This window comes from Patella vulgata, chromosome 6 (assembly GCF_932274485.2).
Source record: "Patella vulgata chromosome 6, xgPatVulg1.2, whole genome shotgun sequence".
NCBI classification, from domain to species: domain Eukaryota; kingdom Metazoa; phylum Mollusca; class Gastropoda; family Patellidae; genus Patella; species Patella vulgata.
Window position 1 is genome coordinate 42,982,521 of NC_065884.2, and position 13,630 is coordinate 42,996,150.

General features: G+C 35.1%; 2 protein-coding genes across 2 annotated transcripts in view; one reads left to right on the top strand and one right to left on the bottom strand.

Annotated features, from left to right (window-relative positions):
• Window positions 1–6,448, top strand: part of LOC126823263 (calcineurin-binding protein cabin-1) — a 42,789-nt gene extending 36,341 nt beyond the window's left edge. Inside the window, exons 16-18 of the mRNA XM_050551975.2 lie at window positions 487–724; window positions 4,722–4,814; window positions 5,357–6,448. Of these exons, the coding sequence (XP_050407932.1) occupies window positions 487–724; window positions 4,722–4,814; window positions 5,357–6,355 (1,330 nt within the window). The 3' untranslated portion in view covers window positions 6,356–6,448. The remainder of the gene's footprint in view (window positions 1–486; window positions 725–4,721; window positions 4,815–5,356) is intronic.
• Window positions 6,449–11,051: 4,603 nt separating this feature from the next.
• LOC126824346 (uncharacterized) lies at window positions 11,052–13,472 on the bottom strand. Its single transcript, XM_056101740.1, is given in 5 exon segments — window positions 11,052–11,119; window positions 11,122–11,641; window positions 11,643–11,722; window positions 11,725–11,810; window positions 13,213–13,472. Coding segments are annotated over 5 exon segments (1,014 nt in total).
• Window positions 13,473–13,630: the final 158 nt, after the last annotated feature.

The following is a 13,630-nucleotide window of genomic DNA, read 5'->3' on the forward strand; positions in this document are numbered from 1 at the left end:
GACACGTGTATATGTAAAATTGGTGGACACTATCATTGTCCTTTAAGAGTAAGTGAAGGGGGACTGCACCACACATAATTTAAACAAGACAAATCTACGGACAAAACACAATACACAGAAATAACAAACAAACATACATATCAAATTTTAAAAGTGAATGCATCCGGGGGGATAGCCGTAAGCGTCCACAGCGCTGTACAGCCCCGAGTATGTAGTGATACAGACTTCACTCAAATTTGAAAACAAACAATCAGGAATAAAACCCAGAGAAAAACATTGTGTGATACCAGCACAGGTCATGATCTGCTATATGCCACATGAAATATGAAAGTAAAAATTACCTATACAAGTAAGCATATCGGTGAAATGTATAAAAAAAAACAAAACAGGTAGTCTAAAACTAAAAATGGCTTATGTTAAGTGAGAAACATTTTAAGTATTCAACAGAAAGAAAGAGAACATAACTTAGATCAAATCTTATTACAGGAAGTTTGTACGTGATGCTGAAAGAACATATCTATGGAAACTAGCATTTAGATATACTGTTGAGGTTATGATGCTACGTAGTGAACAATTACTCAAAGAAACAGTGGAAGAAAAGAGATTGTCATTTCTGATGGATGTTTATAAAGTTTGGCATCATGGAATACACAAGCTCAATAAGTTTGTAGAAAGTACTAACAAAGTTTTTATTAAGACGTTTAGGCTGGCACTACAAGACAAAGTAAGTATCTGTTAAACCTATTATCCCTTGTTTTTGTTATACGCCCACATTTTTATGTGGACCTATATGGTCGTCGCCTCAATCCGTCCACGTCTGTCTGTCCACAATTTGTTTGCGGACACTCTACAAGTCACAATTTTTATCTGATTTTGACGAAATTTGAAATATAGGTCTATCTCCCAAAGATCTCCGTTCCTTTCGATATTGGCATGTATCTTACCATAACTTTATGGATTATGGCCCCTGATTGTACGAAAAATCCCATTTCTAGCTTGTCAAAATTTTCATCTGATTTTGATCAAACTTGAAATGCATATGCATGTTTATAACCCAAAGATCTTGGTTTCTTTCGATATTCGCGCATATCAGACCATAACTGGCCCCTGATTGTCTGAAAAATCGTGTTTTTGACTTGTGGTCCCTCTAGAGGTCACAATTATTATCCGATTTAAAAAAAACGTTAAAATATATCGCTGTTACACCATAATGCTGGTTGAGTTCGAATTTAGTGAAATTCGGACCAAAACTGCCAGACAAAATGGCAAGGTTGTAAAAATCCACTAGCTCGACACCCGGGGCTACCAAAAATAACTTACGGACTAGTGATCTATTTAGCAGTACTAGTCCTGGACTAGTGCCCTTTCACTGGTTTATGAATTAAACTAGTGATATAGATAAATAAACTGTAAAACATCCTACATTTATTTCTCCAATTCCAAGGAAAATTCAATTATAACAATAGATTTTCTGTAGTAAAACTTAAGAGCCGTATAGACATTTTTTGTACCTCTACTATTCATTCATTCATGACATTTCATTTCTCCATCTTGCACCCTTTGACAGGTCAAGTATAAACCAGTTGAAATCAGGTTGATTTAAAATAAAGCCCCTCTAATACTTTGTAAGATTAGTTTGGAAATAAATATTTGAAAGCATGCCATTGGATTTTCAAATACAAATATTTTTTATTATACGCCCACATTTTCATGTGGACGTATTATGCCGTCGCCCCTGTCCGTCCGGACGTCCGTCCAACAATTGTTTGTGGACTCTCTACAGGTCACAATTCTTATCCGATTTCGACGAAACTTGAAATATAGGTTTATCCCCAAAAGATCTCGGCTGCTTTCGATATTGGCATGTATCGGATCGAAACTTCATGGATTATGGCCCCTGTTTGTACGAAAAATCACGTTTTTAGCTTGTGGACCCTATAGAGGTCACAATTTTTATCCGATTTTGTTGAAACTTAAAATGTAAGTTTATAACCCAAAGATCTCAGTTCCTTTCGATATTTGCGCATATCGGACAGTAACTTCCTGAATTATGGCCCCTGATTGTACGAAAAATCACGTTTTTAGCTTGTGGACCCTATAGAAGTCATAATTTTTATCCGATTTAAAAAAACATTCTATTATATCACCGTTACACCCTAAGGATAACTGAGTTCGAATTTCGTGAAAATCGGCCCAAAATTGACAGACAAAATGGTCGCCGTTCGTTCCCAAATAGCGTAAGAATATGGTATATCAAGGTTGTGGACCCTATAGGGGTCACAATTTTTATCCGATTTTGTTGAAACTTGAAATGTAAGTTTATAACCCAAAGATCTCGGTTCCGTTCGATATTCGTGCATATCGGACCGTAACTTTCTGAATTATGACCCCTGATTGTACGAAAAATCACGTTTTTAGCTTGTGGACCCTATAGAAGTCATAATTTTTACCCGATTTAAAAAATTGTATTATTATATCACCGTTACACCCTAGGGACGACTGAATTCGAATTTCGTGAAAATCAGCCCAAAATTGACAGACAAAATGGCCGTCGTTCGTTCTCAAATAGCGTAAGAAAATGGTATATCAAGGTTGTGGACCCTATAGAGGTCACAATTTTTATCCGATTTTGTTGAAACTTGAAATGTAAGTCTATAACCCAAAGATCTCGGTTCCTTTCGATATTCGTGCATATCGGACTGTAATTTCCTGAATTATGGCCCCTGATTGTACGAAAAATTGCGTTTTTAGCATGTGGACCCTATAGAGGTCATAATTTTTATTCGATTTAAAAAAGCGTTTGAATATATCACCATTACACCTTAAGGATGGTTGAGTTCGAATTTCGTAAAAATTAGACCAAACCTGACAGACAAAATGGCCGCCGTTCGTTCTGGAATAGCATAAGAATATGTTATATCATGGTTGTGGACCCTATAGAGGTCACAATTTTTATCCGATTTTGTTGAAACTTTTAATGTAAGTTTATAACCCAAAGATCTTGGTTCCTTTCGATATTCGCACATATCGGACCGTAACTTCCTGAATTAGGCCCCTGATTGTACGAAAAATTGCGTTTTTAGCTTGTGGATCCTATAGAGGTCATAATTTTTATCCGATTTAAAAAACTATATTATTATTATCACCGTTACACCCTGAGGACGACTGAGTTCGGACGACTGAGTTCGAATTTCGTGAAAATCGGCCCAAAATTGACAGACAAAATGGCTGCCGTTCGTTCAGTTCCTTTCGATATATGCGCATATCGAATTGTAATTTCCTGAATTATGGCCCTTGATTGTAGGAAAAATCACTTTCTTGTTAGCTTGTTCTCTATCGATCTCTCGAAAATTTGCCGTATCCTGCCTGGCAGCCGCTGGTTATTTAACATATCTGGTATTTCCAAAGAATTTGCTACACATGTTCGTTACACACACGTCATGCTGAATGGTACCAGTGACCCTATGTCGTCAACTTTGACCCTATCGACACACAACATTTTGATTTTTGTCTTAATAATGATTAATTGCTCCACCAATCCTCAGACTTCAGGAATTCGTTGTGGCATGCTTCTAATCAACCGTCCAATCACGATTTGGGGCAATCTGACCCACTCCCCTTGCAGTGCCACGGCTAATTCTTGCAGTGTTGTCGGTTGACGTCAACCCTTAACAGACAACCCTACTCCTTATCACGTTCAACCGGGGATTCGAAACCACGCCAGTTGACTCAATGGCAGACACATGCTAACCATTCAGCCATCCACACACACACCCCCACAATTTAAGAAACTGTTTAAATATATCACCGTTACACATCAATTAAACTGCCCAACAAAATGGCCGTTTTTTGTATGCAAAGTGTGTAAAAGTAAGTAATACGAAGGTTGGTGGACCCTCTACAGGTCACAAATTTTATCCAATTTTGATGAAACTTAAAATATATCTTTATATGTCAAGGATCTCAGTCTCTTTCGATATTTGCACGTTTCAGACCATAACTTTCTGGATTATGGCCCCTGATTTTACGAAAAATTGCTTTTGTTTTTAGGCCTGGCAACTGCTGGTTTTATAATTTATAGGCTTTGGCACATTAATATGTTCTATTCAGATTTTGATTAAACCACATTAATCTGAAAGTGCCCAGTAAAGCTGATTTAAATGTACAGTACACTGTTTGAAGCGTCTGCTTGACGGGACATTCTCCCCATTGGTTTTGAATTGTACATTACGATTTTACTTTAGCATGCATTGTTTTAGATCAACAAACCGAAACCGATTTGTTAGCTACTGTTTGCTGTCAAGTGCTACCTGCAAATTAGAAACAAACAAAGGCTACTGCCAAACAAAAACACATATATAAAACATTGACATAAAATGACTGGCAATAAAATCAAAGAATAGAATGTGATTTCAAAAAGACAGACTGATTTGGACCTGGTTGACTTGGACCATATTTGAAGCTGACTGATACCAGATTTTGGGCTGACTTCGACCATGATATGGCTGATTGGTACCATTATGTCAGTGACAATCGTATTTAAAATATGTATGCATAAGTTTGAATGGTATAATAAATAATAATTGATTATAAATAGGAAAGGAATAAAACAGAAAGATTAGAAGGGCACTGATACAGCATGATTAATTATCTATAATAATATAAAAAACATTTGAAAGGCACTTCAAATATTGACATTGTATTTGTTTCTAATTTTTCAGGTGGATAAAAACTCTTCCAATTCTTCAATACTTGAACAAGCTACTCGATTCTGTCAACATCGACAATCTCAGTTGTCTGCGAGATTACCTCAGGTAAAATTTACCTATTATCTTACAGTTTAGCTTATATAATACACCTACATGTACTATCCATAAATACCCCATGTATTTAGGAAATCTGAAATGAAATGGGGTTTAACGTCCTACTGTTCTGTTCTGACTGGGCTAATGAAGACAGGCATACGTAGCGGCACTACGTCTACGGCCTACTCTTATATCGAATTCCAACTGTCAAGGGATCTTTTACGTGCATGCCAATGTGTAAACGGGACCTCATTTTTTTGTCCCATCCAAACAACTAGACAGCTGTCCTTGTCATGCCCTTGGTCCTGCATCACTGACAAGGGGGAACCATGCCGGAAAATCTGGATGAACTTTCTCGTCCAATGCAGGGATCGAACACCCGACCTCCAGGCTAGCGACCCAGCGTCTTACCCACTTAGCCACCGTGGCCCCCCATTTAGGAAATCTACATAGGGTTGAAATGAAATAATATTAAAAATTCTAAATGAAAGCATTATTGTGAAAATAATTTAACTGATTGGATTGTAAACAAATAGGTTGTTATATTTCAGATACCACCTCAGAAGCCAACTCATTTATCAAAATCTCAAGACAGCCAATCAGATTCCTCTTTATTTTCACCAACCAAATCAGATAGTCAATCAATTTTCTTCTCACCACCTTCAAAGAAATCTTTATGTCAGGGTGTCTCTATGTCACCTGTTGCATATTCACCAGATACTCCTTGTGCGTCAGTTCCTGGTACTAAAATATCTTCCTCCCCATCAACACCCAAATCCTCTATGGTCAGCAGCAGTGTACTTTCTTCTCCTTCGACCCCCAAATCCAGCAGATTGGTCTCTAACAAGCCATCATCTACCACTTTAAATGTAGCCCCGCCTATTGTAGAAATTAAGAAAACAGATAGACTTCCAGTAACTTCAGCAACACCTGATATAGTGATGTCATCATCTACTAAACCTCCTTCTGTAAAACAAGTATCTAATACCACACCATCAACGTCTCCTAAATTAATACAGACAACTTCTAAAGTAGTTCCGAAGGAAATCCTATCAGCTCCCAAAGGAAGTCCTAAAATAGTACAGACAGCCTCTAAAGCAATTCCTAAAGAAATACTGACATCTCCTAAAGTATCTTCTCATATAACTCCATACAAACAACCCAGTTCAACAGTACAAGCAACTATTACTAATGTACATGTACCAAAAAAACTTGTACCCCAAATCACAAAGATAAATTCACCAAAACAAATGTCCCCAACTTTTCCCAAGAATCCACAAGTAGTGAAAAAAGCAAATCTGTCAAATCCTCACGTTAAATCCACCGCGTCTTGTACCTTGAGTAAAGGTACACCAGCCATAGCAAAGAAGGTAACTGTTGCCCTTACATCCCAGTCTAAACCTAAACCACCACAGTCAGCATCTTCATCTGATAATCAAGTTGTAGAAACATTGATTGAATCCCATGAAGAAGATGAATTATTAATATTATCTAATCCTGATCAATTAACTTTAGATATACAATCTTTTCTAGCTCATCATAATTTATAGAAATTTTATTTTGGTAAATTTATGTAAATAGTCAGATGTGAGATCTGTTTCATTTGTATTGATTTACTAAAAATAAATGAATTTGTAAATGCATGTGGTATGTTTTTGTGCTAATAATAAATATTATTCAGAACATGATTATGCTACATACATAAAAAATATTTGTAATTGATGTCTACTAATCAAGGGAATGGAAGCTTATTGACCCTACATGTATTTGCTGAAGCTGACAATGGCTTCTGGTGACCTAATTCTGGTCTCGATTAACCGCTAAATAAAAATGTCTGACAAGCAAAATTGTGAAAGGGTATGTGCTTGTCAAATTGGTTTCCAAACACAAAAATTACGAAATCCAAAAAAATGGTGCACGTAACCATGGAAACGAAATTTATCATGCTAGTTTCACAATGATTAAGCTTGAAACTATTCTGTCAATATCAAGATGAGGTGCCAGGCAACAAAACATACACCAACCTACAGCAACTAAGTTATCCCAAAAGTCTACAAAGGCTGTTGACTATTCTTATATAGGTAATTGCATCATTGAAAAGACACTTAAAATGGTTCAGAAGTAAAAACCCATGAAATAATTATTACAAATAATTAAAATTTGATTGGCTTCTAGTTCTTGCATACTGCACCCAGCGATCCATCTACGTCATACTTCGAAAATACATCACTGCCCTGAATGTCGTCCATTTAAAACGCTCACGTGATCATTCGGGGGCGTGACTTATCAACCGGCACTACTTTATATACCGGAAGCATCTGTTGTATGCAAACAACTAATGCCTGAAATACCGTTTATGTCAGGAAAATGTGGACCACCCCGATAAAAGCGGTATATAATCTGTCTTGTCTCGTAGGGTGCATCTATAGCCCCTTGATTTTTCAAAATTTTCAGAACCCCCTGTCCCTTTTTTCTAATATGTCCTTATTCCCGAAAAAACACTCCATGCAAAAAATTATACAGATTGGTTTATATTTAGGGGGTCCACCGCAGCCTGCAAAAATCTGGCAGTAACCCCTTCTCAATGCATTAGAAATGCAGTTTATTTATGTAATTTTGTTTGTTTTCAGAAATGATTATTGGCCACACATCTTTAGATTACCGGATCAAGCAGTAGACGTTTGATCTACTGTCTGAATCTTCCTATTTTATAAACCGATTTCTTCGATTATGAACAAACTATTTAACTTTGTTTATTATAAACTTATCTGTGTTTTCAGATTTTCATTTTCGCATATTTTGTAAGATTACAAAGTGTTATTTGATATATTTCGATTGGAGGAATATGTCTCTGTGAAGTACCTAATACATATAATTTTAAAATGTGGACCGTTAAAGAAAGCATTAAATGTCTTTTCTTCACAAACTAATTTTTAAAATCGTGCTGTTCAGAGATTATACACCTCATGTATTCGATGCCATGCTGATAAGGTAAATAATACTAAACCTAATTTAGTTTAAGATAAAAACTTTTGCTCTGTTTGTGATCTGGCGGCATTTCTTTCATGGGTTTTCTAAAATTAATAGGCTTCTTCATCGCATGAAAATCAACACTGTGTCAATCAGCAGAGGTGGGAACTCAACTCCCATGACTTGGACTCGAGTTCAACTTAAGTTGCATCAGAAACTTGACTTAAAATATTTTTGGAGACTCGACTCTGACTTGGTAGTCGTGAAAGAGCTAAGGACATGAATCGTGATATTAGACATAAGCCTAACTTGCCTTTTTCAGACAACGGTGCTAGGGTTAATTTGGTTATTTTGCATGGTGACTCACTGAGTAAAGGCCCTGGCTCACTAGTCAGGTCTGAGGTTCAATACCAATGTTGGCCAAGAAAGTTCACCAGGATTTTCCAGTAGACACTGTGTAATAATTTAAAGGTAATCAGACATTAAATAGTCTCTGTTGTATGACATACAAAATTATTATTTCATAAATGAATTAAAACTTTTATATACATGTAGGTATTGATTATTACTCATGTAACTGTAAAATTTATTTTATCAAATGGATATCCAATACAGCTTCTCACTTGACTAAATGCACTGCATCTAACTCTCTCGGAAAAAAGTAAAAGTGATATTATAAAAACTTATGCTGATTATTCAGAACAGTTGATAAACAATGAAATATAGACTGGAAAAGATGACAAAATCAATGGAGACAATTTAGATGTCAGAGTGTCCACAGCTGATATGAGCCTAAGTTCTAGGGAGAAAGATTTTTATTTCTTTGCTACAGACTGGACATCCTACCGAGTTGATGCCTCATCATTACCAAATGAAAAACCTTTATGTAATATAGATGAAGTAAACATCCACTCAGTTTTTATACGCCCACATTTTCATGTGAACGTCCGTCCGTCCGTCCACAATTGTTTGTGAACAGTCTACAGGTCACAATTTTTATCCGATTTCAATGAAACTTGAAATATAGGTTTATCACCCTAAGATCTCGGTTCCTTTCGATATTGGGACCTATCGGACCGTAACTTCATGGATTATGGCCCCTGATTGTACGAAAAATCACGTTTTTGGCTTGTGAACACTGTAGAGGTCAAAATTTTTATCCGATTTTGTTGAAACTTGAAATGTAAGTTTATAACACAAAGATCTTGATTCCTTCCAATATTCGCGCATATCGGACCGTAACTTCATGAATTATGGCCCCTGATTGTACGCAAAAACGCGCTTTTTGGCTTGTGGACCCTATAGAGGTCATAATTATTATCCGATTTAAAAAATCATATTATTATATCACCGTTACACCCTAAGGACGACCGAGTTCGAATTTCGTGAAAATCGGCCAAAAACTGACAGATAAAATGGCCGCCCTTCGTTCTCAAATAGCGTAAAAATATGGTATATCAGAGGTTACAATTTTTATCCGATTTTGTTGAAACTTGAAATGTAAGTTTATAACCCAAAGATCTTGGTTCCTTTCGATATTCGCGCATATCGGACCGTAACTTACTGAATTATGGCCCCTGATTGTACGAAAAATCAAGTTTTTAGCTTGTGGACCCTATAGAGGTCATAATTTTTATCCGATTTAAAAAAACGTATTATTATATCACCGTTACACCTAAGGACGACTGAGTTCAAATTTCGTGAAAATCGGCCCAAAACTGACAGACAAAATGGCCGCCCCTCGTTCTCAAATTGCGTAAAAATATGGTATATCAAGGTTGTGGACCCTATAGAGGCCTGGCAGCCACTGGTATTGAATGAAAATGAGAAAGCAAAGTTTAAAGAATCTTATTGCTCAAGAAATGGTTGACATATTCCAATCCATTGTTTCAAGTGGATGAACTTAGTTTTGCCAAAAAATCTTCCACGTGAATATGAGGAAGAAATGTCTACAAACTTAATGAAAAATGTCAGCAAATGGTGTTTGACAAGATTTTAGACAAGTTCATGGATGAAGTACTAACAGTCTTTGACATTGAGCAGGTGAGATTATTCAGTTGTGCTGGAATTATCCTGAAAATACAAAATACATTACATATGCTATTAGATATAAGTATGTATACAAAAACATGGTCATAAAAATTTCAATAAACAGCACTTTTGTCTTTATCTTGTTGACATATTAGGTCTATTTAACAAACAATAAAAGTAGCCAGGTTACCAAGAAGATTTAATTTAACCGCATACATGTACCTGGCACTTTCACTGTTACTCAGAACCATTCACTATTTAGTACAAAGTATGCTTTCTAAATAAGGTACATAGTAACTGTCTCCTGTCACATGGCCAATCTAAATCTAAATGTTTCTTTCTTCCTTTTAGAATTCAGCAAGTACAATTCAGCTGGAGTTAAATATTGATGATAAAAAACATTGTTACAGCGGATGTGAACGACATTAATGGAGTAAAAACGACATCTGCATTACTGTCTATTGAAGGAGGAGAACCCTTTCGTTTACTGATTCCCATTATATCATTTGAAAAATCTAAAGTTATTACAATTACCCTCCCAGGAGTTGATGGTCCTGTTCATATTTTACAGAGAGAAGAAGAAAGACAAGAGGACCTTTTCAATTATTGCAGTAATTTTCTACAATGGTATTTTGTAATTAAGAACTTTAAAAGTGCTATAAAATATGGAGACCATTTTCAGAACAAACATATGCCTAAAAGCCATGATTCCATTTTTTATACGCCCACATGGAAATGTGGACGTATATTGCCGTCGCCATGGTCTGTCCGTCCATCGCTCCGTCGTCCACAATTTCTTGTGAACACTTTAACGCCGAAAGTTATGATCGGATTGTTTTAAAATTGATACATGTTGTTGATATTAGTGAGATGAAGAAGCCGGTTGTTAAACTAGTTTCAGATAATTTTGATTCACTATTAGATGTTAAAGGATATTCTACCACTCATAAAGTAAAGTCATCTGAGGAAGGCTTAAAAGCAATTCAAAAAGAATTAACAGAGCTGGAATCTTTCAATAAAACTCCTGGCAGAATCTTAGATGCATTCAGTGGAATTTCTAAAGATCCTTTTAATTTGAAGGAGTAAACAGTACCAAATTTAAGTCAGATATCAAAATTATAATTAAACATATTTTACAAAATATTCCAATAGATAATCAATCAGAATTCATATAAGAATGTAAATACTCACCATTATGCTATTACGACAGTTACTACAACACAATGAAGGACCACCACTAAAAGTTTATTCAGCACCAAAATGGTTTAACAACCGTTTTCTCAAACATGATGTTTCATCTTTGCAAAAAAAACCATCTCTTTGGTAATACTTATTACTATTATACCTTGCCTGTTAGCTGCAATGTCATTATTTTAATAAATGATAGCCTGTGATGGTTGACCATTTCTCTCAGCTCTACCAATCTCTTGGCTATAACTTTCCAATGACGTTGGAGGTCGAAAATGAATAATTCTGGATACTGTAGGAGCATTCAATCCCATTTCCAAAGAAACTGTTGCCAAAACCAGTCTCAATGTAGGATTGTCCTTGCAAAGTTCATTTATAATAATCAGTGTTTTTATTTTTGGTGTATATTTTGAATGATATTGAGCGAAAATCCTATTTTCTGGTGTTTGTTCTATTCCGAGATATCCATCTTTACCAACAAATTTTTCAGTGAAATTGTAACAATAATATAAACATTCTAAACTGTCTACATAAACAATAGTAACTGGAAATTCACTTTTCAGTTCCTTCAGTTCAGCTGAAATTGGTTGTATTAAGTCATCAAATTTTTCATATTTTCTCAAATTTGGCAATCTTGATTTTTTTTTTAATAAATATGTTATGTCTGTCTGGATTCATTTTAACTACTGTAGGTGTAATTAACTGCAGATCATTGGTAAGGCTGGTATTCCCGCAGTGACTACCAAATGTGCAGCATCTGTATAGAGGGTTGTTATCTCTGACAGTCTTTTAAATGCTTTTCTGAAATCTTCTCCCCTGAAAAAGATTTAATGGAATATATCTACATGTACATTTAGAAAAATATTTAAAGGGCAAATCTTGATTATAGTTTGGTGAATAAAACTGCTTAATTTTGTGTTCTGGAAATGTTGACCTGGTGTCCCAAACTGTATACTTTTATTTTATAAAAATAAGATGTAGGTTATCAGGTCATCCAACGAAAAAATTGACCCGAAATCTTAAAAGTGTTATGTGTCCAGATATGCGGTTTTGACTTTCATGTCCAAAGACTCTATATTTTAAGCTGAAATTTACATCATTCCTCTATTCGGCATCCTCTGCATACGATAAAACCTGTACATTGTATATGTTCAAAACAGACGTAAACGAAACAGACAAAATATACTTTAGTAAAAATGACCAAAAATGTTGTCAGAATTCATCTAACTGGATTCTAATTAAATAACAGATATTTAATAGATTGGGTTTTTTTTGGATTTTTTATGGACATTATAATTAATATAGGTCCATTTAGACTAAAAAATTTGTCCAGTTTGGTTTAAGGCTGTTTCATTTATGTCCCTTTTAGGACTGAGACAACAAACCGAGGTCATGTATGCATATTGGCAGCAAACGTTAAAGATCCCAAGACAGTTGGACATTGATAAGTGTCCTATACTGACAAGCTAACCATAGAATAGAATTAAACGTAGGACAAATAAGATGAAAATACTTACCATGTGTATTTCATCTATAACCACCGCCCTTCTTGTTTTTTATATTCTGTTGAACCTAAAAGTTTCCCAATGACTGAGTTGGACACCAGAGTTTCTGGATGGGAATAAATAATTTTGTAATCGCCCTGTCTTAATACTTTGAGTATGACGTCTTTTTCTGTGAATACACTGGTTTCACTTTGTGTTTCGCTATCTTTTGTATCACTCCCTGGATCGGCAATAAAGCCACCAGCAGCTTTTTCATAGGTCTTTCCCATATTATTTTCAGATGTATTTTTTATTTAAATAGCATGCTTGAACACATATTTTAACCAATCCAGTCTGAAAAATTTAAAGTATTTTTTTATTTTAAATTATTTTTACTATAAAGGAACACTTCTATTTTTTTAAACTTGAAAACAAAAATGTAGGCCTACCATACGTCATGTAGGATAGCATAACAGTTACAATCACACATTGACAGTTGGGCTTAAAGTTTCTCCTAACCATGTACCATTATTAATTTACAGAAATGTACTTATCTAGGCCTACCATACGTCATGTAGGATAGAATATATAACAGTTACAATCACAAATTGACAGTTTGGCTTAAATTCTCCTAATCAAGTACCATTATTAATTACAGAATAATTCTTAATCATCTAGGTTGATAAAATGATATTAAACATAAATTTAATACAGTCTAAACATGTACTTACTACTTGGTTCTGTCCTGCATGATACTGTTAAGTGGATATACTACAAGCACAATTGAAGTGTATAGTGAAGACAATCTTGCTTTTAAAAACCATGGTAAAATTTGGAAAATCAGACTTTTTCCATAGCCAGCTGTTAATATTGCAATGCAGTCTTTATCATTGTAAACTGCCTTCAGAGTTTAAATCTGTTTATCTTTTAAATCAATGTTAGATACACCTAAATTTGTCTTTGCAAATAAAACTGCTTCTATGGGCGCCACCATATTGAATAATTAGTGGATTATTTGGTGATTCGGTTCTACACCGTTTATCATCTTTCATTAGATATGAAAATATAAGAGGAATAAATACTTCTAACAATTTCTAAAAGCATACATAGTGTTTTCAACTAAAATCGTTGATGTAGGAATTTAAATGTCGG